This window comes from Oncorhynchus gorbuscha, linkage group LG08 (genome assembly GCF_021184085.1).
Source record: "Oncorhynchus gorbuscha isolate QuinsamMale2020 ecotype Even-year linkage group LG08, OgorEven_v1.0, whole genome shotgun sequence".
NCBI classification, from domain to species: domain Eukaryota; kingdom Metazoa; phylum Chordata; class Actinopteri; order Salmoniformes; family Salmonidae; genus Oncorhynchus; species Oncorhynchus gorbuscha.
The window spans coordinates 12,814,425-12,839,225 of NC_060180.1; the positions used below are offsets into that span (position 1 = coordinate 12,814,425).

The window sequence follows — 24,801 nt, forward strand, 5'->3', positions numbered from 1 at the left end:
CCATTAACTTTAATCAGGAAAATTTTTAAAAGTCTCTCTACGGACATCATAATATGCCCTGCATAGTTCCGTTTTTGTGTGCGTCCCGAAAGTACTTTCGCTGGTATAGCTGAAATGATTTAGAATAAAATGTCTACCAATCATTTTCACTCATCTGGAAAAACATTGTTAGGAGGCTCCACTTTGCTGATATCGATGAATTCAGACATGGCTGTTCCTGAGCTCACCTTGCGGATGCCTTCAGAGGGGCTGGAGACTGAGTGTTCATGTCCGTTGTTCTTGTTGATGGTTCTCCAGAGCTCAGCGAAGGTGCTGTCCTGCTCCAGAGCGTTGGTGCCTTTGGCTCTGAAGTACTCGTATACGGCTGAGTCTCTCACTGTTCCATAGGCTAGGTCCATCTGCTTGGACAAGTCCTGGAACGTGCTATGGAAGGGACCAAAGGAAATGGGTTACATGTGGGTTAAGGTAGTCATGTGCTGTTGGAGGTCACCCTATGCGACCAGAATGATGCATTTGTCAATACATTTTTAGTTTTCAAGAATACACAGTGCACTGGATTCATTCTAAACCAACTCACCCCAGTTATGCTTCTTACATGCATTTGTGATCTAATGCGTAACTTCAGGTATGCAAATGTTCTCTTACTTCAGCTATGCAAACGTTCTATTTTCAAGGTAACTTGGACACAGCACCTCTAAATGCATACCAGTAGAAAACTGAAACTGGAATTTAACCACACAGACAAATAACGCCTTTAGCACTTGAACTTGTGCCTCTGTATCTTTTCAAGTCATCTAACTTGCTGGAAGAGGATGAAGAAAATAATGCATAGGTGATGTTAAATGCCGTGTTGTTGCCTTGTCAAAGAAAAATAAGAATTGAAAAATAAGACTCAATAATGTATCTTCTCCAGTGTTGTTTGTGCACTGTACAATAAATGTATTTTCAGATACATGACAGGAAAAGTTAAGAACGCCAATTGGACAGGATTATTGCAAATATATGTACAGTGCATTTGGAAAGTATTCAGACTCCTTCACTTTTTCCACATTTTGTTTCGTTACAGCCTTATTCTAAAATGAACGAAATATAACATTTTCCTCATCAATCTGCACACAATACCCCATAATATCAATGCGAAAACAGGTTTTAAGAAATTCTTACAAAAAAAAATCTTGAATAACTTATTTGCATAAGTTTTCAGACCATCTGCCGATGAGAATCGAAATTCAGCTCAGGTGCATCCTGGTTCCATTGATCATCCTTGAGGAGTTCCAAGAACTTGATTGGAGTCCACCTGTTGTAAATTCAATTGATTGTACATGATTTGGAAAGGCACACACCTGTCAATATATATTTTTTTAACCTTTATTTAACTAGGCAAGTCAGTTAAGAACAAATACTTATTTTTATTGACGGCCAAGGAACAGTGGATTAGTTAACTGCCTTGTTCAGGGGCAGAACGACAGATGTTTACCTTGTCAGCTCAGGGATTTGATCTTGCAACCTTTTGGTTACTAGTCCAATGCTCTAACCACTAGGCTACCTGCTGCAGGCTGTTGGGTGGCTTCCTGCTGTTGACAGTGTATGTCAGAGCAAAAACCAAGCAATGAGGTTGAAGGAATTGTTTGTAGAGCCAATTGACAGGTTTGTGTCGAGGCACAAATCTGGGGAAGGGTACCAAAATATTTCTTAAATGGAAGAAGTTTGTAAACACCAAGACTCTTCCTAGAGCTGGCCGCCCGGCCAAACTGAGCAATCAGGGGAGAAGGGCATCGGTCAGGGAGGTGACCAAGAAAGTGACCAAGAATTCATTCATGATGACTCTGACAGAGATGGTCGCCTCGCTTCGCGTTGTTAGGAAACTGTGTAGAATTTTTTTTTTTTTATGTATTATCTCTTACATTGTTGCCCCAGGAAATCTTAAGTATTATTACAGACAGCCGGGAGGAACTATTGGATATAAGAGCACCGTCAACTTACCAACATTACGACCAGGATGTTGGTCGTAATCCTCTGTTTGGACCACCACCCAGTACAACGGATTTAATCCCAGTAGCCGACCCAAAACAACGGCGCCACAGAAGGGGCAGACAGAGCGGCCTCCTGGTCAGGCTCCATAGACGTGCACATCGCTCACCGCTCCTGAGCAAACTACTCACCAATGTCCAGTCTCTTGATAGACGAAATTCGGGCAAGGGTTGCCTTCCAGAGAGACATCAGAGATCGTAACATTCTCTGTTTCACGGAAACATGGCTCACTCGGGATATGTTATCAGAGATGTTACAGCCACCCGGTTTCTTCATGCATCGCGCCGACAGAAACAAACGTCTCTCTGGTAAGAAGAAGGGCGGGGGTGTATGCCTTATGACTAAATATTTGTGGTGTAATTATAACAAAATACAGGAACTCAAGTCCTTGTGTTCACCTGACCTAGAATTCCTTACAATTCCTTGCCATCAAATACAACCGCATAATCTACCAAGAGAATTCTGTTTGATTATAATCACAGCCTTGTATATCCCCCCCCAAGCAGACACCTCGACGGCCCTGAAAGACCTTCACTGACTCTATGTAAACTGGAAACCATATATCCTGAGGCTGCATTTATTGTAGCTGGGGATTTTAACAAACCTAATCTGAAAACAAGGCTGCCTAAATTATATCAGCAAATTGAATGCGCGACTCAAACTGGCAGAATTCTGGATCATTGCTAACTTTCACAACACATACAAAGCCCTCCCCCACGCTCCTTTTGGCAAATCTGACCACGACTCCATTTTTTAAATTTTGTTCCCTGCCTATAGACAGAAACTAAACCTGGAAACGTCCGTGCTCAGGTCTATTCAACACTAGTCCAACCAATCGGATTTCACGCTTCAAGACTGCTTCGATCACGTGGACTGGGATATGTTCCGGATAGCCTAAGACAACAGATGTATATGCTGACTCGGTGAGCGAGTTTATTAGCAAGTGCATTGGTGATGTTGTACCCACAGTGACTATTAAAACCTTCCCTAACCAGAAACCGTGGATTGATGGCAGCATTCACGCAAAACTGAAAGCGTGAACCACGGCTTTTAATCACGGCAAGTCGACCGGAAACATGACCGAATAAAAGAGTGTAGCAATTCCCTCCGCAAGGCAATCAAACAAGCTAAGCGTCAGTATAGAGATAAAGTAGAGAAGCAATTCAACAGTTCAGACATGGATTACAAAAAGAAAACCAGCCCCGTCATGGACACCGACATCTTGCTCCCAGAAAAATTAAACAACCTCTTTGCTCGCTTTGAAGACAATACAGTGCCACTGACAAGGCCTGCTACCAAAACATGTGGGCTCTCCTTCACCGTGGCCAACGTGAGTTAACCCTCGCAAGGCTGCCGGCCCATATGGCATCCCCAGCCGAGTCCTCAGAGCATGCGCAGACCAGCTGGCTGGTGTGTTTATGGACATATTCAATCAATCCCTATCCCAGTCTGCTGTGCACACATGCTTCAAGAGGGCCACCATTGTTCCTGTTCCAGAGAAAGCTAAGGTAACTGAGCTAAATGAATATCGCCCCATAGCACTCACTTCTGTCATCATGAAGAGCTTTGAGAGACTAGTCAAGGATCATATCACCTCCACCCTATCTACACCCTAGACCCACTCCAATCTGCTTACCGCCCTAATAGGTCCACAGACGATGCAATCACAATCATACTGCACACTGCACACTGCCCTAACCCATCTGGACAAGAGGAATACCTATGTAAGAATGCTGTTCATCGACTACAGCTCAGCATTTAACACCATAGTACCCTCCAAACTCATCATTAAGCTCGAGACCCTGGGTCTCGACCCCGCCCTGTGCAACTGGGTTCTGGACTTTCGGTCGGGCTACCCCCAGGTGGTGAGGGTAGGTAAGAACATCTCCACCCCACTGATCCTCAACACTGGGGCCCCACAAGGGTGCATTCTCAGCCCTCTCCTGTACTCCCTGTTCACCCACGACTGCATGGCCATGCACGCCTCGAACTCAATCATCAAGTTTGCAGACAACACTACAGTGATAGGCTTGGTTAACAACAACGATGAGACGGCCTACAGGGAGGAGGTGAGAGCCCTCGGAGTGTGATGTCAGGAAAATAACCTCACACTCAAAGTCAACAAAACAAAGAAGATGATCGTGGACTTCAGGAAACAGCAGAGGGAGCAACCCCCTATCCACGTCGACGGGTCAGTAGTGGAGAAGGTGATGAAAGAAGATTAACGTTTTATGTTTCTCTGTGTCCACATCACGGACAAACTGAATTGGTCCACCCACACAGACAGCGTTGTGAAGAAGGCGCAACAGCACCTCTTCAACATCAGGAGGCTGAAAAAATGTGACTTGTCACCGAAAACACTCACAAACCCTTTCAGATGCACAATTGAGAGCAGTATAGAGCAGTATAGAGTATAGTATTGCTACGTAACATTCTGACAATGCATTGAAGCAGCACTCGTTAAAATGGTAAGATGGTACGCCTGGTACGGCAACTGCTCCGCAAACAACCGTAAGACTCTCCAGAGGGTGGTGCGGTCTGCACAACGCATCACCGGGGGAAAACTACCTGCCCTCCAGGACACCTACATCACCCGATGTAACAGGAAGGCCAAAAAGATCATCAAGGACAATAACCACCCGAGCCACTGCCTGTTCACCCCGCAGTCATCCAGAAGGCAAGGTCAGTACAGGTGCATCAAAGCTGGGACCGAGAGACTGAAAAACAGCTTCTATCTCAAGGCCATCAGATTGTTAAACAGCCATCATTAACATTGAGTGGCTGCTGCCAACATACAGACTCAAATCTCTAGCCACTTCAATAATTAATAATTGGATGTGATAAATTAGTCACTAGTCACTTTAAACAATGCCACTTTATATAATGTTTACATACCCTCCATTACTCATCTCATATGTTTATACTGTACTCTATACCATCTACTGCATCTTGCCTATGCCGCACAGCCAACGCTCATCCATATTTAGAATATATGTACATATTCTTATTCCATCCCCTTACATTGTGTGTATAAGGGAGTTGTTGTGAAATTGTTAGATTACTTGTTAGATATTACTGCACTGACCCAGAAGCACAAGCATTTCGATACACTCGCATTAACATCTGCTAACCATGTGTATGTGACCAATACAATTAGATTTGATTTGATTTGAGAGGCCGGACATGCAGCACATTGAGCGTCACAAATAGAACCAATTTCTATTTTAGCGTCTGGACACGAAGACGCTCGCTGATGCACGCGAGCAGTTTGGGTGCAATGATTTGAATCCTTTTGTCACTCTGACAGAGCTCCAGAGTTCCTCTGTGAAGAGGGGAGAACCTTCCAGAAGGACAACCATCTCTGCAGCACTCCACCAATCAGGTCTTTATGGTAGAGTGGCCAGACGGAAGCCACTCCTCAGTAAAAGGCACATAACAGCCCACTTGGAGTTTTCCAAAAGACATCAAAAGGACTCTCAGACCATGAGAAACTGCTGTGGGGATGTTTTTCAGCGGAAGGAACTGGGAGACTAGACAGGATCGAGGGAAAGATGAACGGAGCAAAGTACAGAGAGATCCCTGATGAAAACCTGCTCCAGTGGACTCATGACCTTAGACTGGGGTGAAGGTTCACCTTCCAACAGGACAATGACCCTAAGCCCCCAGCCAAGAAAATGCAGGAGTGGCTTCGGGACAAGTCTCTGAATGTCCTTGAGTGACCCATCCAGAGCCCGGACTTGAACCTGAAAATAGCTGTACAGTGACGCTCCCCATCCAACCTGACAAAGCTTAAGAGGATCTGCAATGGGAGAAACTCCACAAATACAGATGTGCCAAGCTTGTAGCGTCATACCCAAAAAGACTCGAAGCTGCAGTCGCTGCCAAAGGTGCTTCAACAAAGTAGTGTGTAAAGGGTCTGAATACTTATGTAAATGTGATATTTCAGTTTTTATTTTTCATACATTTGCAAAAAAAATATATACAAAAATAACTGTTTTGTTTTGTCATTATGGGATATTGTGTGTAGATTGATGTGGGGAAAAAAACTATTTAATCCAATCAAACAACATTTCGAAAAAGTCAAGGGGTCTGAATTCTTTTTGAATGCACCAACACCTTGCCTAAAGCAACCATGTACTTGCTTCAGTCTATAATTAAGTGTTGCTGTAGTACAGGCTGTGGTGGCACCTTAATTGGGGAGAACAGTCTCACAGTAATGACTAGAATGGAATAAATGGAATGGTATTGGCACATCAAACACATGATTTCATCTTTTGTTTTTGGTGGCACATCATGTGAGAATTTCAGGAAGTAGCCCTTTGCCTGTACCACCTTTTATTTTTTTTCATTTGAACTTTATTTAACTAGGCAAGTCAGTTAAAGAAGAAATTCTTATTTTCAATGACGGCCTAGGAACACGTGTCCATGACTGTCCATGTTAACTGACTTTTTTGTTAATAATGTTAATAGTGTTAATAATGATTTATTTGTTAGATTGTAACTACAACTCACTCTCTTGCTGGCCTGTTGCGGTGGCAGAAATAAAAACACTGCTGAAAATAAGAGCTACTGTCACAATGAATTGTGAGAGTGCTAAACAACACCCACATATATTTAACCCCTTATTTGTGTTGGCACAAAACTACCTCCACACTTCCATTTGTTTTTATGGGTTACCTTCAGTCGAGTCCCGTGACACTTGGGGGTCATAGAACAAAACGATTGAACACCATTATGTTCATGAGCATCTCCCCTTTCCATAGTGGGGTCATATTAGTTTGTAGCTCAAACGGTTCAGACCCTATAGTCAGAAGTTGGCACATCAGCATTACCGACTTCAGACGGGTCCCGTGACACTTGTGGGGGTCGTAGAGCAAAACGGAGAACACCATCGTGTTTGTGAGAGTCTCCCCTTTTCATAGTACTGTAGTTTGTAGGCCAAACCCTTCAGAGGCTACAGACGCTTTTGTGAGAAGACTGATTTTCAGGATGTCTCATGGTCTGACAAGCACCACCTGTCACCACAGATGCAGAAGTCCTGATATCTGTAGCTTAAACTGACGGATTTTGGGGGATTTATTTTATTATGCTACTTAGATTGATGCACAGGTCACAAGAATTAAAACATGTCACAGTGACATTTAGTTAGCATTTGTTATTATGGAATATGACTTCACTGTATTTTCATTTTACTGTTCGTTTATTGTGCAACACGTCTGGGAACATCTGTGAAATATTATATTCTTTAGTTCTTTTAAGTAATGTCTTCATTATAATTGATCCAAAATAGCTCATTTGAGTGTCTGTACAGTAAATGTGACACAGATTTACTCATGTTATAGTCACATTTATTTCTGTCTAGCATCTCTCAACCGTTCACAGAAATGGCTTTGTGAGGCCGTAATTGCTTTGGATGGCCAATTCCACCCCCAAACAAAACACATTGCTACGTAACATTCTGACAATGCATTGAAGCAGCACTCGTTAAAATGGTAAGATCAATAGAAATACCCCAAAATGCCGATTATCTACAGTGCAGTATTTCATGGCGTGTTTAAAATGCAACAGTTATGCCGCATCGTGTACAATCACCAGAGGAACAGACTGTTGCTTTGTCTTCAGTTTTTCCCCTGAGATAAAGGGAATAAACAAAACATTGTATTTTATGATCATGGCCAGTATTGACCATATAACCCACATAATGTGTTAATTGTGTTGATGAGCCTTGATAAGGCAGCATAGGTAACTGCCTACATAACCAGCCAAGGGTTAACAGCCTTTGCCAATTAATGTTACGTTTCTTAAGAATGTGGGTGTATTTTGTGTTGCTTATCATAGTTATTATTCTTCATGCTGATATCCATGTATACTGTATACTTAACATACTGACTATGTTTCCTGAGAATTTATGTTATGCAATGTATGAGTCATTGAGAATTGTTTGTGCATTTCAAAACTCTAGTGACCAACACTCACATTTGTATGTGTCTCAGCTAGGCTAAGCACATTTAATTGTGTTCCCTCCAATTACTTCAGATCCAGCAAATCCATTTGCACATTTCGAGACTACGACATTAGACCAACTATCTGTCAAGGATGCTGACGTATTTCTTAATCCCTATCACTAGACCTGAAAAGCTGCATTGTAGTTTATTTCAGTTCTATTTTCAGTTTGTATTCATGAACGAGAGTCTGGATTGGACTGTTGCTTCTGTGTTCCATGTCCCTCCACGTAGAGTTCTGTAACATGAACAGTACATCATTGGCAGAAACACGGAGATCCTTCAGATAAGGCAGAATTATTAGCTACAATGACTGTGGAATCAAATCCAGTATCTCTCTTCCCTTCTCTGTGGCCTTCTTGACCTTGCCCCCCCACTCCCCTCTCCAGGATCTACAGTAAGAGAACTGGACAGGTGAGAGCAACACGAGGGATATACACATTACAAAAACATGAAAGTGTATTTTGCTTCTCTCTCATTTTGACAATTCAATGTCATGTGTAGTTTGCTAATGATATCACACGTATGCCTACATACTGTATAACTGAATCGTCAGACAATGGACTGTGGGCATGCTTCCTTGAAAAACACTATGGAAAGTGATTGACAGTTTGCTAATGGAACACCTATTGTGTGTCTGATTTTTTTTGATGTGGCACATATATCTGATACGCCCTATGCCCACTTCCTAATGCACTCCCTGCTTCCCCTCCATTCAACCCCCCCTGAAGCCAACATCAATACAGCAGACACCGTCATTAGGTGTAATGGTTGAGTGGAGATTCAAATTCATTTCAGGGGGGCACTGCTACATTCTCTCCCCCTTTCCCCCTCACCCTCTCCTCCTGTGTCTTTGTCTCTAATGTCATTAATGCCTTCTGATGTGTTGTAGGAATCACATCAGCTTGACAGTGCTAAATGACTTATTGTGATCTCTGGCTCTAGTCTAAAGGTGCTTGTCTAGGTGCTGAAGATTTTATAAATTGGTTGTCAATTGTAGTGCACATTTTTATGGATGTGCTAATATCAGGAGATGGGCTCCGCTGAATACTTGCGTCTCAATTCCTTAAAGGAGCATTAAGGAAATGATTTGGCGAAAACATTCTTGACCATGTTGCTATCATGAAGTGACACAATACTGTTTATATTGGTGTGATTTCTCTAAGGGTTGATTCAAAGGGACATTTTGCTGTGCAGATTTTCCTCAGTGCATATTTGATTGTACTCAAGCCCAGAGCTAATAACTTGCCAACTGTCTATTATATATTTGTCTGCCCAACAAACAAACCCTGGTTACTATGATACATGAGTTAATTAGTCAATTAGTGTGAAGATTAGAAGAGTTTGTCATATTGTTCTGCAGAGCGACAACAATCTGAAGCGATAAATTGAATCCCAGTCCTTTAAAGTCACCTCTTCCCCCTGAGGCATGGTGATTACAGTCTATCTTCTTTCAATAGAGAACGCGAGGGAATTATCACACCAATATTCATTACATTGAGTTTATGGAATGATTAAAGTGAGCAAATGTTGGCTGATGGGGCTGATAGCGTTTATTGTTGAAATCATTCCTGCCGTCTCGAGACTGGATTTGGCCCCAAGACAATATAAATATATATTCTGTAATCTTATCCATCTTCTGACTGTGTTACTTCCACTCTCCACATCTGTACAGAAACACACTCATTACATCTGAGCAGAAGAAAGACTTTGTCCACTAATATTCCAGTCTTGGGCACTGTGATTGTGGGTACAGATTCTTGAACAATAAGCCATTATATAAAATATCTATTTAGCATTCTTCCCTGTAACCCACATGTGCTATTTGCTCGACACCGGACAGACTAAACACAATCAAACACTTCTCCGCCTGCCCTTCAGGAAAGGAGTGTGCTAAATTGGATTTATTGACAAATAACATTTGGACTGAGGAGAGCAAACTTGTTATAAGGAGTCGGTCATGAATTACAATTGTGTGTCATAGGCTGCGTTTAGACAGGCAGCCCAATTCTGATCTTTTTTTCCGCCATTTGGTCTTTTGACCAATCACATCAGATTTTCTCACATTAGATCTTTATCAGAGCTGATCTGATTGGTCAAAAGACCAATTAGTGAAAAAAATATCAGATTTGGGCTGCTGTCTAAATGCAGCCCTAGTCCAAATTTATGTCAACAGCCTGCCCAACTTGAGTTTTTGGCATGTCTAAATCCACATACATGGGTGAGATCTAACCCACAAAGACAAATAACACCAGGGAATTGGCAGTTCAGGAAATCATGACATAAGACACTGAGTCTTGAATATGGAAGGATACACTGAGCAACAGAGTTGAAAACTCTTGATAACATACCGTACAGCGTTGTCCATTCGGGACACAGTGAGGTAGGCTGCCAGATTGGCCGTGTAGGAGGAACACACAATGAGTGTGAAGAGCCACCAACTGCCCATGACGATACGCAACGCCACAGAACCCAGGATGGAATCTCCCCCTAGGAACACAACAACATAAGATATATTGTACTGTATGAAGTCTTGAACAATAACATTATGCTGATTAGATTTATTGTTTGTGATATCGCAACTTATTGCACCATTGTTCTGTCGGTTATATTTTAGCCTGTTGGTTCTATTGATCTGGTGTATATTTATAATGTTTCTGTATTTTTCAGGACTCATTTCTTCTGCTCTCACCTGTCTCTGTATCAAAATACTTCATCTCACTATTTCTAAACGTTTTCACTGTATCTCTCTCTGTCCATTTCTGTCTCAATTTTGAGCTTGCTCTCTTTAACCCTCCATCTACCAATGGCTTTTCGTTCACAATGCCACTGTTTGCCCAGGCAGCTAGAGGAAGATCCATCTACGAGACAAGCTTTTTCATATCCGTCCGTCTCTCTCCCTGTAGCAGACGTCTAAGCACTCTGTTTAACTACACAGGAAGAAAATGAGGAAATATGTCATCTGAGAGATTCAGGGTGTGAGAAAAAAAGCCCATTAATTTGTCTCCAAGTGTCACTATCAATGATATACCTTAGAACTGTTTATAAAAAGAAGACAACCGGAGTAATATTGTGTTGTGTTCAAGCCTCAGTGAGCTTAATTAAATTGGCTTTGAGGCACTTATGCCAAGGTCAAGAGGTTCCAGGAGATTTGTCTCCGAGAGGCGTTTGTGGAACATGATCTAAAGGCACAATGTCATAGGGTCAAATATATATATTTTTAAATGTAAAAATGTATATTTATAAATATATATATACACACGACATGACCAGTATGTGGACACCTGCTCGTCGAACATCTCATTCCAAAATGATGCGCATTAATATGGAGTTGGTCTCCCATTTGTTGCTATAATAATTCTCTTCTGGGAAGACTTTCCACTAGATGTTGGAACATTGCTGCAGGGACTTGCTTTCATTCAGCCCCAAGAGCATTAGTGAGGTTGGGCACTGATGTGGGGTGATTAGGCCTGGCTCGCAGTTGGCGTTCCAATTCATCACGAAGGTGTTCGATAGGGTTATGATTTCCCTTCACTGGAACTAAGGGCCTAGCCCAAACCATGAAAAACAGCCCCAAACCATTATTCCTCCACCAAACTGTACAGTTGGCACTATGCATTGGGACAGGTAGCGTTCTCCAACCCCAGATTTGTCCATCGGACTGCCAGATATGGATTTGTGATTCATCACTCCAGAGAACGCATTTCAAGGAGCGTCCACATACTTTTGTTTATATAGTGTGTGTATACAGTATATATATATATATATATATATATATATATATATATATAGATGCCAAGATTTAGAATGACATTATAAAGATTTACACCTTGTCACAATCCTCTACTCTACAGTAGAATCCATATTTATCAACACAATTGCATCATTCTCTAAAGAGAGACAGATATGCCATGCCCCTGAGTGAAACACAAAGTGCCAATAGAAGTGCCCAAGGTCAACAAGTGAAAAGGAAAAAATGCAAGGATCAAGCTTTCCTAAAATATAGTTGCCGATTCGGCTTAAAAAGGTTGCCAGGAAAAGTGCCATACTTTGATAGATGTTGTTGAGGGTTTGACAGGGGTTGCTGAAGGAGTCAGTTATTCATATCTTAGATGCCTGGATCCAGATCAGTCTCAAATACCTGATATTCCTTCAGTCAAAGGAACCCTTAAAATGCTATAGCGGAAAATGGGCTCCATGCTTCAAATGAAACCCCTCTGTGCTGCTGTCTGTATGTGTGGCATTCATAGGGACATAACAAAAGCTACTTTGATTTCTTTTATGTCTGGTTATGCACTGTACCAGTTATAAGTTTGGACACACCTACTCATTCAAGGGTATTTCTTTATTTGTACTATTTTCTACATTGTAGAATAATAGTGAAGACATCAAAACTATGAAATAACATGTGGAATCATGTAGTAACCAAAAAAGTGTTAAACTGATTCTTCCAAGTAGCCACCCTTTGTCTTGATGACAGCTTTGCACACTCTTGGCATTCTCTTAAACAGGTAGTATCCTGAAGTGCTTTTCCAACAGTCTTGAAGGAGTTCCCACATACGCTGAGCACCTGTTGGCTGCTTTTCCTTCACTCTGTGGTCCAACTCACCCCAAACCATCTCAATTGGGTTGAGGGTGGGTGATTGTGGAGGCCAGGTCATCTGATGCAGCAATCCATCACTCTCCTTCTTAGTCAAATAGCCCTTGCACAGCCTGGAGGTGTGTTGGGTCATTGTCCAGTTGAAAAACAAATGATAGCCCCACTAAGCGCAAACCAGACGGGATGGTGTTCCGCTGCAGAAAGCTGTGATAGCCATGCTGATTAAGTGTGCTTTGAATTCTAAATAAATCACAGACAGTGTCACCAGCAAAGCACCCCCACACCATCACACCTCCTCCTCCATGCTTCACGGTGGGAACCACACATGCGGAGATCATCCGTTCACATACTCTGCAAACCAAAAATCGCAATTTTGGACTCATCAGTCCAAAGGACACCTTTCCACCGGTCTAATGTCCATTGCTCATGATTCTTGGCCCAAGCAAGTCTCTTCTTATTATTGGTGTCCTTTAGTTGTGGTTTCTTTGCAACAATTTGACCATGAAGGTTTGATTCAGCAGTCTCCTCTGAACAGTTGATGTTGAGATGTGTCTGTTACTTGATCTCTGTGAAGCATTTATTTGAGCTGCAATTTCTGAGGCTGGTAACTCTAAGGAACTTATCCTCTGCAGCAGAGGTAACTCTGGGTCTTCCTTTCCTGTGGCGGTCCTCATGAGAGCCAGTTTCATCATAGTGCTTGATGGTTTTTGAGACTGCACTTGAAGAAACATTCAAAGTTCTTGAAATTTTCCGGATTGACTGACCTTCATGTCTAAAAGTAATGGACTGTCATTTTTCTTTGTTTGTTTGAGCTGTTCTTGCCATAACATGGACTTGGTCGTTTACCAAATAAGGCTATCTCCTGTATACCACACCTACCTTGTCACAACAAAACTAATGCATACATGAACTTTTAAGAAGGCACACCTGTTAATTGAAATGCATTCCAGGTGACTACCTCATGAAGCTGGTTGAGAGAATGCCAAGAGTGTGCAAAGCTGTAATCAAGGCAAAGCGTGGCTACTTTAAAGAATCTCTAAAATAAAATATATTTTCATTTAACACTTTTTTGGTTACTACATGATTCCATATGTGTTATTTCATAGTTTTGATGTCTTCACTATTATTCTACAATGTAGAAAAATGTAAAATATTAAGAAAAACCCTGGAATGAGTAGGTGTGTCCAAACTTTTGACAGGTTCTGTATATATATACATCTAGCCATCTATGGATATATCTATGTTGGTGTCATATTGCTGCCAACGGACTGAGGAACCACAATGGTAAAAAGTCGCTGTCTTGTTGTTGGTGATATTGTAACAAGTAAGCATTTCACTATATATGAAGCAACTTTGCTGCAAGATGCTGGTGTACCCTATTTATTTTTCTTTTGATGCCCCATTACCAAGCTCACCTTGCTGTACAAAGGCTCCGTAGACAATCCAGATGGCGCTCTGGAGGGAGGTGGACACAGAGGTGGCCTGGTGTCCCCCTGGGGGATTCTGGGAGCGGACTGACTGGACGCGCCTCAGGATGAAGATCATGACCCCAACCACGGGGATGGCGGCTGCGATGCACGCCCACACAGCCAGGTCAAAGGGCGCCAGGAGAGAGAAAATATTGATCTTCTCCTCTGACTTCCTCATCAGAATCCCCACGGAGTAGTCCAGGTAGCGCTTGCTAAAGTCCACCACGCTCTCCCTCTCTGGAGTTATGGTGATGGCTGATACTGCCAAGTCTGCTCGCTGTGGATAGATAGAGAGATACATCAGTTACAGCCATGACATTTAAGATGTTGGTTCAGAGATAATAATCTGTTTGTTGATGTTTGCCATTTCATTTTATCTTGAGGCCAAAGTCACAGAAAAAAGTGGATGTAATAACACTGTAAAGTGTCTGTGTTGTGGCTTTTCCGTTTGTTCTTTGTATGGGCTTGAAATGAAAGCGACAAGATTTTGCCCTCTGTTATTTCTTTCTTTCACACTTGTTCTATTTCACACAACAGAAGGCCGTGCAGAAATGGATGGGGAAACATTTGATACATTTATATATCGCAATATTATTTTTGGATGATATTATATCAATATTTAACTCCAAGTATCATTTTGTATTCAATGAATAAAAAAATATAAAAAAATAAAAATATATATATATATTTTTTAAATCCTCCGAAGTTATACTATAGGTAGGGTTATACTATAGAAGTTAGACTATAGGTAGGGTTATGCTATAGGTAGGGTTATACTATAGAATTTATACTATAGGTAGGGTTATACTATAGAAGTTATACTATAGGTAGGGTTATACTATAGAAGTTATACTATAGGTAGGGTTATACTATAGAAGTTAGACTATAGGTAGGGTTATGCTATAGGTAGGGTTATACTATAGAAGTTAGACTATAGGTAGGGTTATGCTATAGGTAGGGTTATACTATAGAATTTATACTATAGGTAGGGTTATACTATAGAAGTTATACTATAGGTAGGGTTATACTATAGAAGTTATACTATAGGTAGGGTTATACTATAGAAGTTATACTATAGGTAGGTTTATACTATAGGTAGGGTTATACTATAGAAGTTAGACTATAGGTAGGGTTATACTATAGGTAGGGTTATACTATAGAAGTTAGACTATAGGTAGGGTTATACTATAGGTAGGGTTATACTATAGAAGTTATACTATAGGTAGGGTTATACTATAGAAGTTATACTATAGGTAGTGTTATACTATAGGTAGGGTTATACTATAGAAGTTATACTATAGGTAGGGTTATACTATAGAAGTTATACTATAGGGAGGGTTATACTATAGAAGTTATACTATAGGTAGGGTTATACTATAGGTAGGGTTATACTATAGAAGTTATACTATAGGTAGGGTTATACTATAGAAGTTATACTATAGGGAGGGTTATACTATAGAAGTTATACTATAGGTAGGGTTATACTATAGGTAGGGTTATACTATAGAAGTTATACTATAGGGAGGGTTATACTATAGAAGTTATACTATAGGGAGGGTTATACTATAGAAGTTATACTATAGGTAGGGTTATACTATAGAAGTTATACTATAGGGAGGGTTATACTATAGAAGTTATACTATAGGTAGGGTTATACTATAGGTAGGGTTATACTATAGAAGTTATACTATAGGGAGGGTTATACTATAGAAGTTATACTATAGGGAGGGTTATACTATAGAAGTTATACTATAGGTAGGGTTATACTATAGAAGTTATACTATAGGTAGGGTTATACTATACTTATTTATCCATTATTTTACCAGGTAAGTTGACTGAGAACACGTTCTCATTTGCAGCAACGACCTGGGGAATAGTTTCAGGGGAGAGGAGGGGGATGAATGAGCCAATTGTAAACTGGGGATTATTAGGTGACCGTGATGGTTTGAGGGCCAGATTGGGAATTTAGCCAGGACACCGGGGTTAACACCCCTACTCTTACGATAAGTCCATGGGATCTTTAATGACCTCAGAGAGTCAGGACACCCATTTAACATCCCATCTGAAAGACAACACTCTACACAGGGCAGTGTCCCCAATCACTGCCCTGGGGCATTGGGATATTTTTTTAGACCAGATTTTTTAGACTTCCAGCAGCATCTGATCTCCCATCCAGGAACTGACCAGGACCAACCCTGCTTAGCTTCAGAAGCAAGCCAGGGTGGTATGCAAATAGTAGTTATACTATAGGTAGGGTTATATTATTGAAGTTATACTATAGGTAGGGTTATACTATAGAAGTTATACTATAGGTAGGGTTGGTTAGCGCTAGTCAGCTGTACCTGCGTCAAAACTCTGGTATTTGTCATCCTATAGCTTGTTCTCCATCTTCTTTTTAAACAGTGAGCCAACATATTTTCAGCACTTCTATTTCCCTTCTGATGAGACCATGTTTTCTCATGCTCTCTCTCATCTCTCTGCAGCAGACATATAGTGAGCAATAAGTTTGGAACATCATATTGCCAAAAATAATTGCAGTATCGAATCACAATACATATAGAAGTGTGAGAATCACAATACATATAGAAGTGTGAGAATCACAATACATAAAGAAGCGTGAGAATCACAATACATAAAGAAGCGTGAGAATCACAATACATATAGAACTGTGAGAATCACAATACATATAGAACTGTGAGAATCACAATACATATAGAACTGTGAGAATCACAATACATATAGATCTGTGAGAATCACAATACATATAGAACTGGGAGAATCACAATACATATAGAACTGGGAGAATCACAATACATATAGAACTGGGAGAATCACAATACATATAGAAGTGTGAGAATCACAATACATAAAGAAGCGTGAGAATCACAATACATAAAGAAGCGTGAGAATCACAATACATATAGGAGTGTGAGAATCACAATACATATAGAACTGTGAGAATCACAATACATATAGAAGTGTGAGAATCACAATACATAAACAAGCGTGAGAATCACAATACATATAGAACTGTGAGAATCACAATACATATAGAAGTGTGAGAATCACAATACATATAGAACTGGGAGAATCACAATACATATAGAACTGGGAGAATCACAATACATATAGAACTGTGAGAATCACAATACATATAGAAGTGTGAGAATCACAATACATATCATATTGGCACCTAAGTATTGTGATAATGAGGTCCCTGGCCCTAACGCAGACCTTTAGAGGTCAGACATTCCACATGGCAATCAACTAAATCATTTTTTTGTAAAGCTTTATTGTAAAATTTGATCTCAAATGACAGAGTTACAGTACACTATCATATGTTGCTCGTATCCAGTGTTGGTGTACATGTTTTCCCCTCATTTCACAGCATTGTCACCACTCTGGTAATAGCATGGTTTTGGACACCTGCCGCTAGAGTGGGACCCTATGACACAAATCATATGTCTGGATTGTTGGGTTAAACACTAGTTCTCTAACTCAAGGCCATAATCAAAGATAAGTTCTCCCTCCATTAAGTGATGTTGTCCGCAGATTATCGTTAGCATGAAGGGCTGAAAAGTAGCCCACCTGGGCTACATTCTCTGCAGCAAGCTCACTTACAGGAAATGACAGGGACATGCACATTGTGCAAACGATCGTAAAAAAGCCAACAGTCTTATTTCTACTGGTTATTCTCTACTCCATTGGGTGATATAATTGTCCCATGCTCACTCACTCCCCCCCTGCCCACTCACTCCCCTACTGTTAGCATTGTCCGCCGGCTGAGTTGAAGTCCCTCCTGCACTGGTGGGAGTGCTTTGTCTGGAGCAGCCTGGCTGTCAGCCTGATGGCCAGACTATAGTGACCCACTCTGATGCAAACATCATTTGGCCATAACAGATCTGTCAAAAAAGCGAGCCATCACACTGAAGAACATGTGCGGTGAAGTATCTTTCCAAGAAGGCCCAAACTCTAATGGACTCTACTCCACTACAGTCAGCTTCCAAGGGCTGAGAGAACTGCAGCAATATGCAAGATGACGTCCCCAGAGCAGTCAACAGCACACCATCGATCAACAGTACAAACTCCAGTTGTGATTGACAGACTTACCTTACTGATGAGATCTCCGATCATGCCGTTCCAGGAGCCATTTGAGGTAGGAGAGCCATACTTCCCATCAGCCACCTGGTAGATCTCATACTTGAAGCCCAGAATCTTGGCCAGAGAATCCAGAACATCGATGGAGAAGCCTTTGTAGCGTTTAGGTTGGCCAAGGATGTTCTCAGCTACCATCACAAAGGGATCCTCCTGTTGGATAACATAAATAACAAGACATCAGTTGGGCTTAGAAGTACAACTTAACTTTAACTACATGACTTGGCTCAACATCCTTGTGTAGCCAAAAGTTAAAACACTACTGTACATTTTACAGAGTTGTGTCTGTGTGCATTAAATTGCCAAAAGGCTAGCCTAGTTTCATTAACTGGTCCAGTTCAACCGACAGGTAGAACAGTATTTTTGTCATTTAGGACTTTTGTGTGACAACTTTCTGAAGACTAGCTGCAGTTTCTAAGTCAAACTTCATCTTCATAACAAGTCTTCTGGGTGGTTGTTGACCTGTAACACCCATTACTGTGGATATGTGACACTTCATCAGGCAGAAAATACCACTCTAAATTTACTGCAGTAAACCATGGCTCTTCTTTATGGGAGAGAATGTCAGGGCTGAACTGAATGGGTGGAAAAGTGAGTTGAGGAGGAAAGCTGCTGGGGTGGACTGGAAAAACGACATGATTAAATGGCACTGCCAAGAGGAAGCCGAGCAGAACTTATTTGAATAAATATGGAGCAGGTAAATCTTGTGTGAAGAGAGAGAACAGAATGTTACTGGACCAGCAGCTAAGGAAGAGCTGTATGGTTGGAGTTTATGTCTTACTGATGTCCTAGATCAGGGCCGGCTCTAGCCACTAAGTGACATAAATGACTGCTTAGGGCCCTCGTGGCTGCTAGTTTTTAAGAACTCAGTCGGGGTTTCAATTTACTGTTGAGGGTTAGATTAGTAGAATACACAATTTCGAAATTTGGTTGTACATCAGCAGTTTTTCTCTAGTTATGTCAGTTACTGGCCCTACCTGTTTGCCAGGTAGCCAGTGGAGAGAATGGATAACACACACCACATGAACACCAGTCACAGCACAGAGGTAAACCAACCAATAATACCTCATACAATAAGAATGTTAGAGCAACTCAGAGGCAACTTCATAGACACAACTGACCAGAAAGAACCCAGTTATCAACCATACGGGATTTGCAATAATCTGTATTACCTGCCAGTGGAGGAGTGAGTGGGGCATGACTGTATAAACCAAATTTCAGTAGTCCCACAAAAAATTAATACAGTTCAAAAAAGTATAAAAAATTATAAACTCACACGCAACCTCCCTTACAGTAAGTACTGCTGTGCAAAAGATCCACACCAGCACAAGAAAAAAAGGAGCACAGCACAGTGAGAGAAAAACATTTTTCAGTGTAAAGGACTGAAGAGAGAAATAGAGAGAGGGAGAGAGGGTTTAGCTGTTGAAGGCTACTCCAGTGTTGAAGGCTACTCCAGTGTTGAAGGCTACTCCAGTGTTGAAAGCTCCTCCAGTGTTGAAGGCTACTCCAGTGTTGAAGGCTACTCCAGTGTTGAAGCTTCATTCGTACCTTCCTCCGCCTGACACATACTTTGGTTAGTTTAGTTTGTCTCATAAAAACTCCACAACAATTTTGCTAACGATCCATGCAATCAATGGAAAGAGCGGTCCCAACAGATTCTAAACACACAGTAGAGCTGTACACGGCGACCTGACTTAAAACGTTCAGAAACTAAGTGCGGCGAAAATAAACAAGACTTCGGGAAACAGTTGCGCACACCGTCAAAACTGCCGCACCAACCGAGAGCTATTACACAGAGACGGAAGAGAGATATTTATTTCCTCCTTCCTGACAGCTCGTGTGTTCCTAAAGTAGTGCAGGATGTGCAGAAGGGCAGGATTTCGCCACAAACTTGTAGTAATGATGGTTGAATTCCGAACGCAGGGCACGTGCCCAGGGGCCCTGACCTCCGGAGGTCCCCCATTGATTTCGTTAGTCACTCTCACTCAGATATCATATTAACATGGCATAAGTCATTGCAAAAATAGTAGAATAACTGCAGGAAATTATCTATAAAATTGCAAAAATGTCTCTCTACCATAAGTCAAGATGACAATTTTTGGCCACTAAAATGTTGCTTCGGGCCCTCAAAGGGTTAGGGCCGGCCTTTTCGTAAGATCTACAGAGCCAGATTGAGAAGAAGACCTCACATTATGTCCTAATCCTACTACACAAGAAATGACATAGTGACCAGGCGGAGTATAGCATCAAAGTCGACAGTTGGTATTGAGTTGGTAGTGAGATGGCATTGAGTTGGCAGTGAGTTGGTAGTGAGATGGGATTGAGTTGGCAGTGAGTTGGTAGGGAGATGGCATTGAGTTGGCAGTGAGTTGGAAGTGAGATGGCATTGAGTTGGCAGTGAGTTGGTAGTGAGATGGCAGTGAGTTGGTAGTGAGATGGCATTGAGTTGGCAGTGAGTTGGTAGGGAGATGGCATTGAGTTGGCAATGAGTTGGTAGTGAGATGGCATTGAGTTGGCAGTGAGTTGGTAGTGAGATGGCATTGAGTTGGCAGTGAGTTGGTAGGGAGATGGCATTGAGTTGGCAGTGAGTTGGTAGTGAGATGGCATTGAGTTGGCAGTGAGTTGGTAGTGAGATGGCATTGAGTTGGCAGTGAGTTGGTAGGGAGATGGCATTGAGTTGGCAGTGAGTTGGTAGTGAGATGGCATTGAGTTGGCAGTGAGTTGGTAGTGAGATGGCATTGAGTTGGCAGTGAGTTGGTAGTGAGATGGCATTGAGTTGGCAGTGAGTTGGTAGTGAGATGGCATTGAGTTGGCAGTGAGTTGGTAGTGAGATGGCATTGAGTTGGCAGTGAGATGGCAGTGAGTTGGTAGTGAGATGGCAGTGAGTTGGTAGTGAGATGGAATTGAGTTGGTAGGGAGATGGCAGTGAGTTGGTAGTGAGATGGCAGTGAGTTTGTAGTGAGATGGCATTGAGTTGGTAGTGAGATGGCAGTGAGTTGGTAGTGAGATGGCAGTGAGTTGGTAGTGAGATGGCATTGAGTTGGTAGTGAGATGGCATTGAGTTGGTAGTGAGATGGCATTGAGTTGGCATTGAGTTGGCAGTGAGTTGGTAGTGAGATGGCATTGAGTTGGCAGTGAGTTGGTAGGGAGCTGGCATTGAGTTGGTAGGGAGATGGCATTGACTTGGCAGTGAGTTGGTAGGGAGATGGCATTGAGTTGGTAGGGAGATGGCATTGAGTTGGCAGTGAGTTGGTAAGGAGATGGCATTGAGTTGGCAGTGAGTTGGCATTTAGTTGGCAGTGAGATGGCAGTGAGTTGGCAGTGGGTTGGTAGTGAGATGGCATTGAGTTGGCAGTGAGTTGGTAGGGAGCTGGCATTGAGTTGGTAGGGAGATGGCATTGAGTTGGCAGTCAGTTGGTAGGGAGATGGCATTGAGTTGGCATTGAGTTGGTAGGGAGCTGGCATTGAGTTGGCAGTGAGTTGGCAGTGAGTTGGTAGTGAGATGGCATTGAGTTGGCAGTGAGTTGGTAGGGAGCTGGCATTGAATTGGTAGGGAGATGTCATTGAGTTGGCAGTGAGTTGGTAGGGAGATGGCATTGAGTTGGTAGGGAGATGGCATTGAGTTGGCAGTGAGTTGGTAGGGAGATGGCATTGAGTTGGCATTGAGTTGGTAGGGAGCTGGCATTGAGTTGGCAGTGAGTTGGCAGTGAGTTGGTAGTGAGATGGCATTGAGTTGGCAGTGAGTTGGTAGGGAGCTGGCATTGAGTTGGTAGGGAGATGGCATTGAGTTGGCAGTGAGTTGGTAGGGAGATGGCATTGAGTTGGCATTGAGTTGGTAGGGAGATGGCATTGAGTTAGCAGTGAGTTGGTAGTGAGAAGGCATTGAGTTGGTAGTGAGATGGCATTGAGTTGGCAGTGAATTGGCAGTGAGTTGGTAGGGAGAAGGCATTGAGTTGGTAGTGAGATGGCATTGAGTTGGCAGTGAGTTGGTAGTGAGATGGCATTGAGTTGGCATTGAGTTGGTAGGGAGATGGCATTGAGTTGGTAGGGAGATGGTAGGGAGATGGCATTGAGTTGGTAGTGAGTTGGTAGGGAGATGGCATTGAGTTGGCATTGAGTTGGTAGGGAGATGGCATTGAGTTGGTAGTGAGTTGGTAGGGAGATGGCAGTGAGTTGGCATTGAGTTGGTAGGGAGCTGGCATTGAGTTGGCAGTGAGTTGGTAGGGAGCTGGCATTGAGTTGGTAGGGAGATGGCATTGAGTTGGCAGTGAGTTGGTAGGGAGATGGCATTGAGTTGGCATTGAGTTGGTAGTGAGATGGCAGTGAGTTGGTAGTGAGATGGCATTGAGTTGGCAGTGAGTTGGTAGGGAGATGGCATTGAGTTGGCAGTGAGTTGGTAGGGAGATGGCAGTGAGTTGGTAGTGAGATGGCAGTGAGTTGGTAGTGAGATGGCATTGAGTTGGTAGGGAGATGGCAGTGAGTTGGTAGTGAGATGGCAGTGAGTTGGTAGTGAGATGGCATTGAGTTGGCAGTGAGTTGGCAGTGAGATGGCAGTGAGTTGGTAGTGAGATGGCAGTGAGTTGGTAGTGAGATGGCATTGAGTTGGTAGGGAGATGGCAGTGAGTTGGTAGTGAGATGGCAGTGAGTTGGTAGTGAGATGGCATTGAGTTGGTAGTGAGATGGCAGTGAGTTGGTAGTGAGATGGCAGTGAGTTGGTAGTGAGATGGCATTGAGTTGGTAGGGAGATGGCATTGAGTTGGCATTGAGTTGGCAGTGAGTTGGCAGTGAGTTGGTAGTGAGATGGCATTGAGTTGGCAGTGAGTTGGTAGGGAGCTGGCATTGAGTTGGTAGGGAGATGGCATTGACTTGGCAGTGAGTTGGTAGGGAGATGGCATTGAGTTGGTAGGGAGATGGCATTGAGTTGGCAGTGAGTTGTTAAGGAGATGGCATTGAGTTGGCAGTGAGTTGGCATTTAGTTGGCAGTGAGTTGGCAGTGAGTTGGTAGTGAGATGGCATTGAGTTGGCAGTGAGATGGCAGTGAGTTGGCAGTGGGTTGGTAGTGAGATGGCATTGAGTTGGCAGTGAGTTGGTAGGGAGCTGGCATTGAGTTGGTAGGGAGATGGCATTGAGTTGGCAGTCAGTTGGTAGGGAGATGGCATTGAGTTGGCATTGAGTTGGCATTGAGTTGGTAGGGAGTGGCATTGAGTTGGCAGTGAGTTGGCAGTGAGTTGGTAGTGAGATGGCATTGAGTTGGCAGTGAGTTGGTAGGGAGCTGGCATTGAATTGGTAGGGAGATGTCATTGAGTTGGCAGTGAGTTGGTAGGGAGATGGCATTGAGTTGGTAGGGAGATGGCATTGAGTTGGCAGTGAGTTGGTAGGAGATGGCATTGAGTTGGCATTGAGTTGGTAGGGAGCTGGCATTGAGTTGGCAGTGAGTTGGCAGTGAGTTGGTAGTGAGATGGCATTGAGTTGGCAGTGAGTTGGTAGGGAGCTGGCATTGAATTGGTAGGGAGATGTCATTGAGTTGGCAGTGTGTTGGTAGGGAGATGGCATTGAGTTGGTAGGGAGATGGCATTGAGTTGGCAGTGAGTTGGTAGGGAGATGGCATTGAGTTGGCATTGAGTTGGTAGGGAGCTGGCATTGAGTTGGCAGTGAGTTGGCAGTGAGTTGGTAGTGAGATGGCATTGAGTTGGCAGTGAGTTGGTAGGGAGCTGGCATTGAGTTGGTAGGGAGATGGCATTGAGTTGGCAGTGAGTTGGTAGGGAGATGGCATTGAGTTGGCATTGAGTTGGTAGGGAGATGGCATTGAGTTAGCAGTGAGTTGGTAGTGAGAAGGCATTGAGTTGGTAGTGAGATGGCATTGAGTTGGCAGTGAATTGGCAGTGAGTTGGTAGGGAGAAGGCATTGAGTTGGTAGTGAGATGGCATTGAGTTGGCAGTGAGTTGGCAGTGAGTTGGTAGTGAGATGGCATTGAGTTGGCATTGAGTTGGTAGGGAGATGGCATTGAGTTGGTAGGGAGATGGCATTGAGTTGGCAGTGAGTTGGTAGGGAGATGGCATTGAGTTGGCATTGAGTTGGTAGGGAGATGGCATTGAGTTAGCAGTGAGTTGGTAGTGAGAAGGCATTGAGTTGGTAGTGAGATGGCATTGAGTTGGCAGTGAATTGGCAGTGAGTTGGTAGGGAGAAGGCATTGAGTTGGTAGTGAGATGGCATTGAGTTGGCAGTGAGTTGGCAGTGAGTTGGTAGTGAGATGGCATTGAGTTGGCATTGAGTTGGTAGGGAGATGGCATTGAGTTGGTAGGGAGTGAGATGGCAGTGAGTTGGTAGGGAGATGGCATTGAGTTGGCATTGAGTTGGTAGGGAGATGGCATTGAGTTGGCATTGAGTTGGTAGGGAGATGGCATTGAGTTGGTAGTGAGATGGCATTGAGTTGGCAGTGAGTTGGCATTGAGTTGGTAGGGAGCTGGCATTGAGTTGGCAGTGAGTTGGTAGGGAGCTGGCATTGAGTTGGTAGGGAGATGGCATTGAGTTGGCAGTGAGTTGG

At 42.8% G+C, this 24,801-nt stretch overlaps 1 protein-coding gene across 1 annotated transcript in view; it reads right to left on the bottom strand.

Annotated features, from left to right (window-relative positions):
• The window catches only part of LOC124041217 (glutamate receptor ionotropic, delta-1-like), a 379,802-nt gene that overhangs the window by 10,951 nt on the left and 344,050 nt on the right, over window positions 1-24,801 (bottom strand). The window contains exons 10-13 of the mRNA XM_046358554.1: window positions 18,213-18,410; window positions 14,049-14,379; window positions 10,385-10,523; window positions 228-423 (exon numbers count right to left, since the gene is read on the bottom strand). Of these exons, the coding sequence (XP_046214510.1) occupies window positions 228-423; window positions 10,385-10,523; window positions 14,049-14,379; window positions 18,213-18,410 (864 nt within the window). The remainder of the gene's footprint in view (window positions 1-227; window positions 424-10,384; window positions 10,524-14,048; window positions 14,380-18,212; window positions 18,411-24,801) is intronic.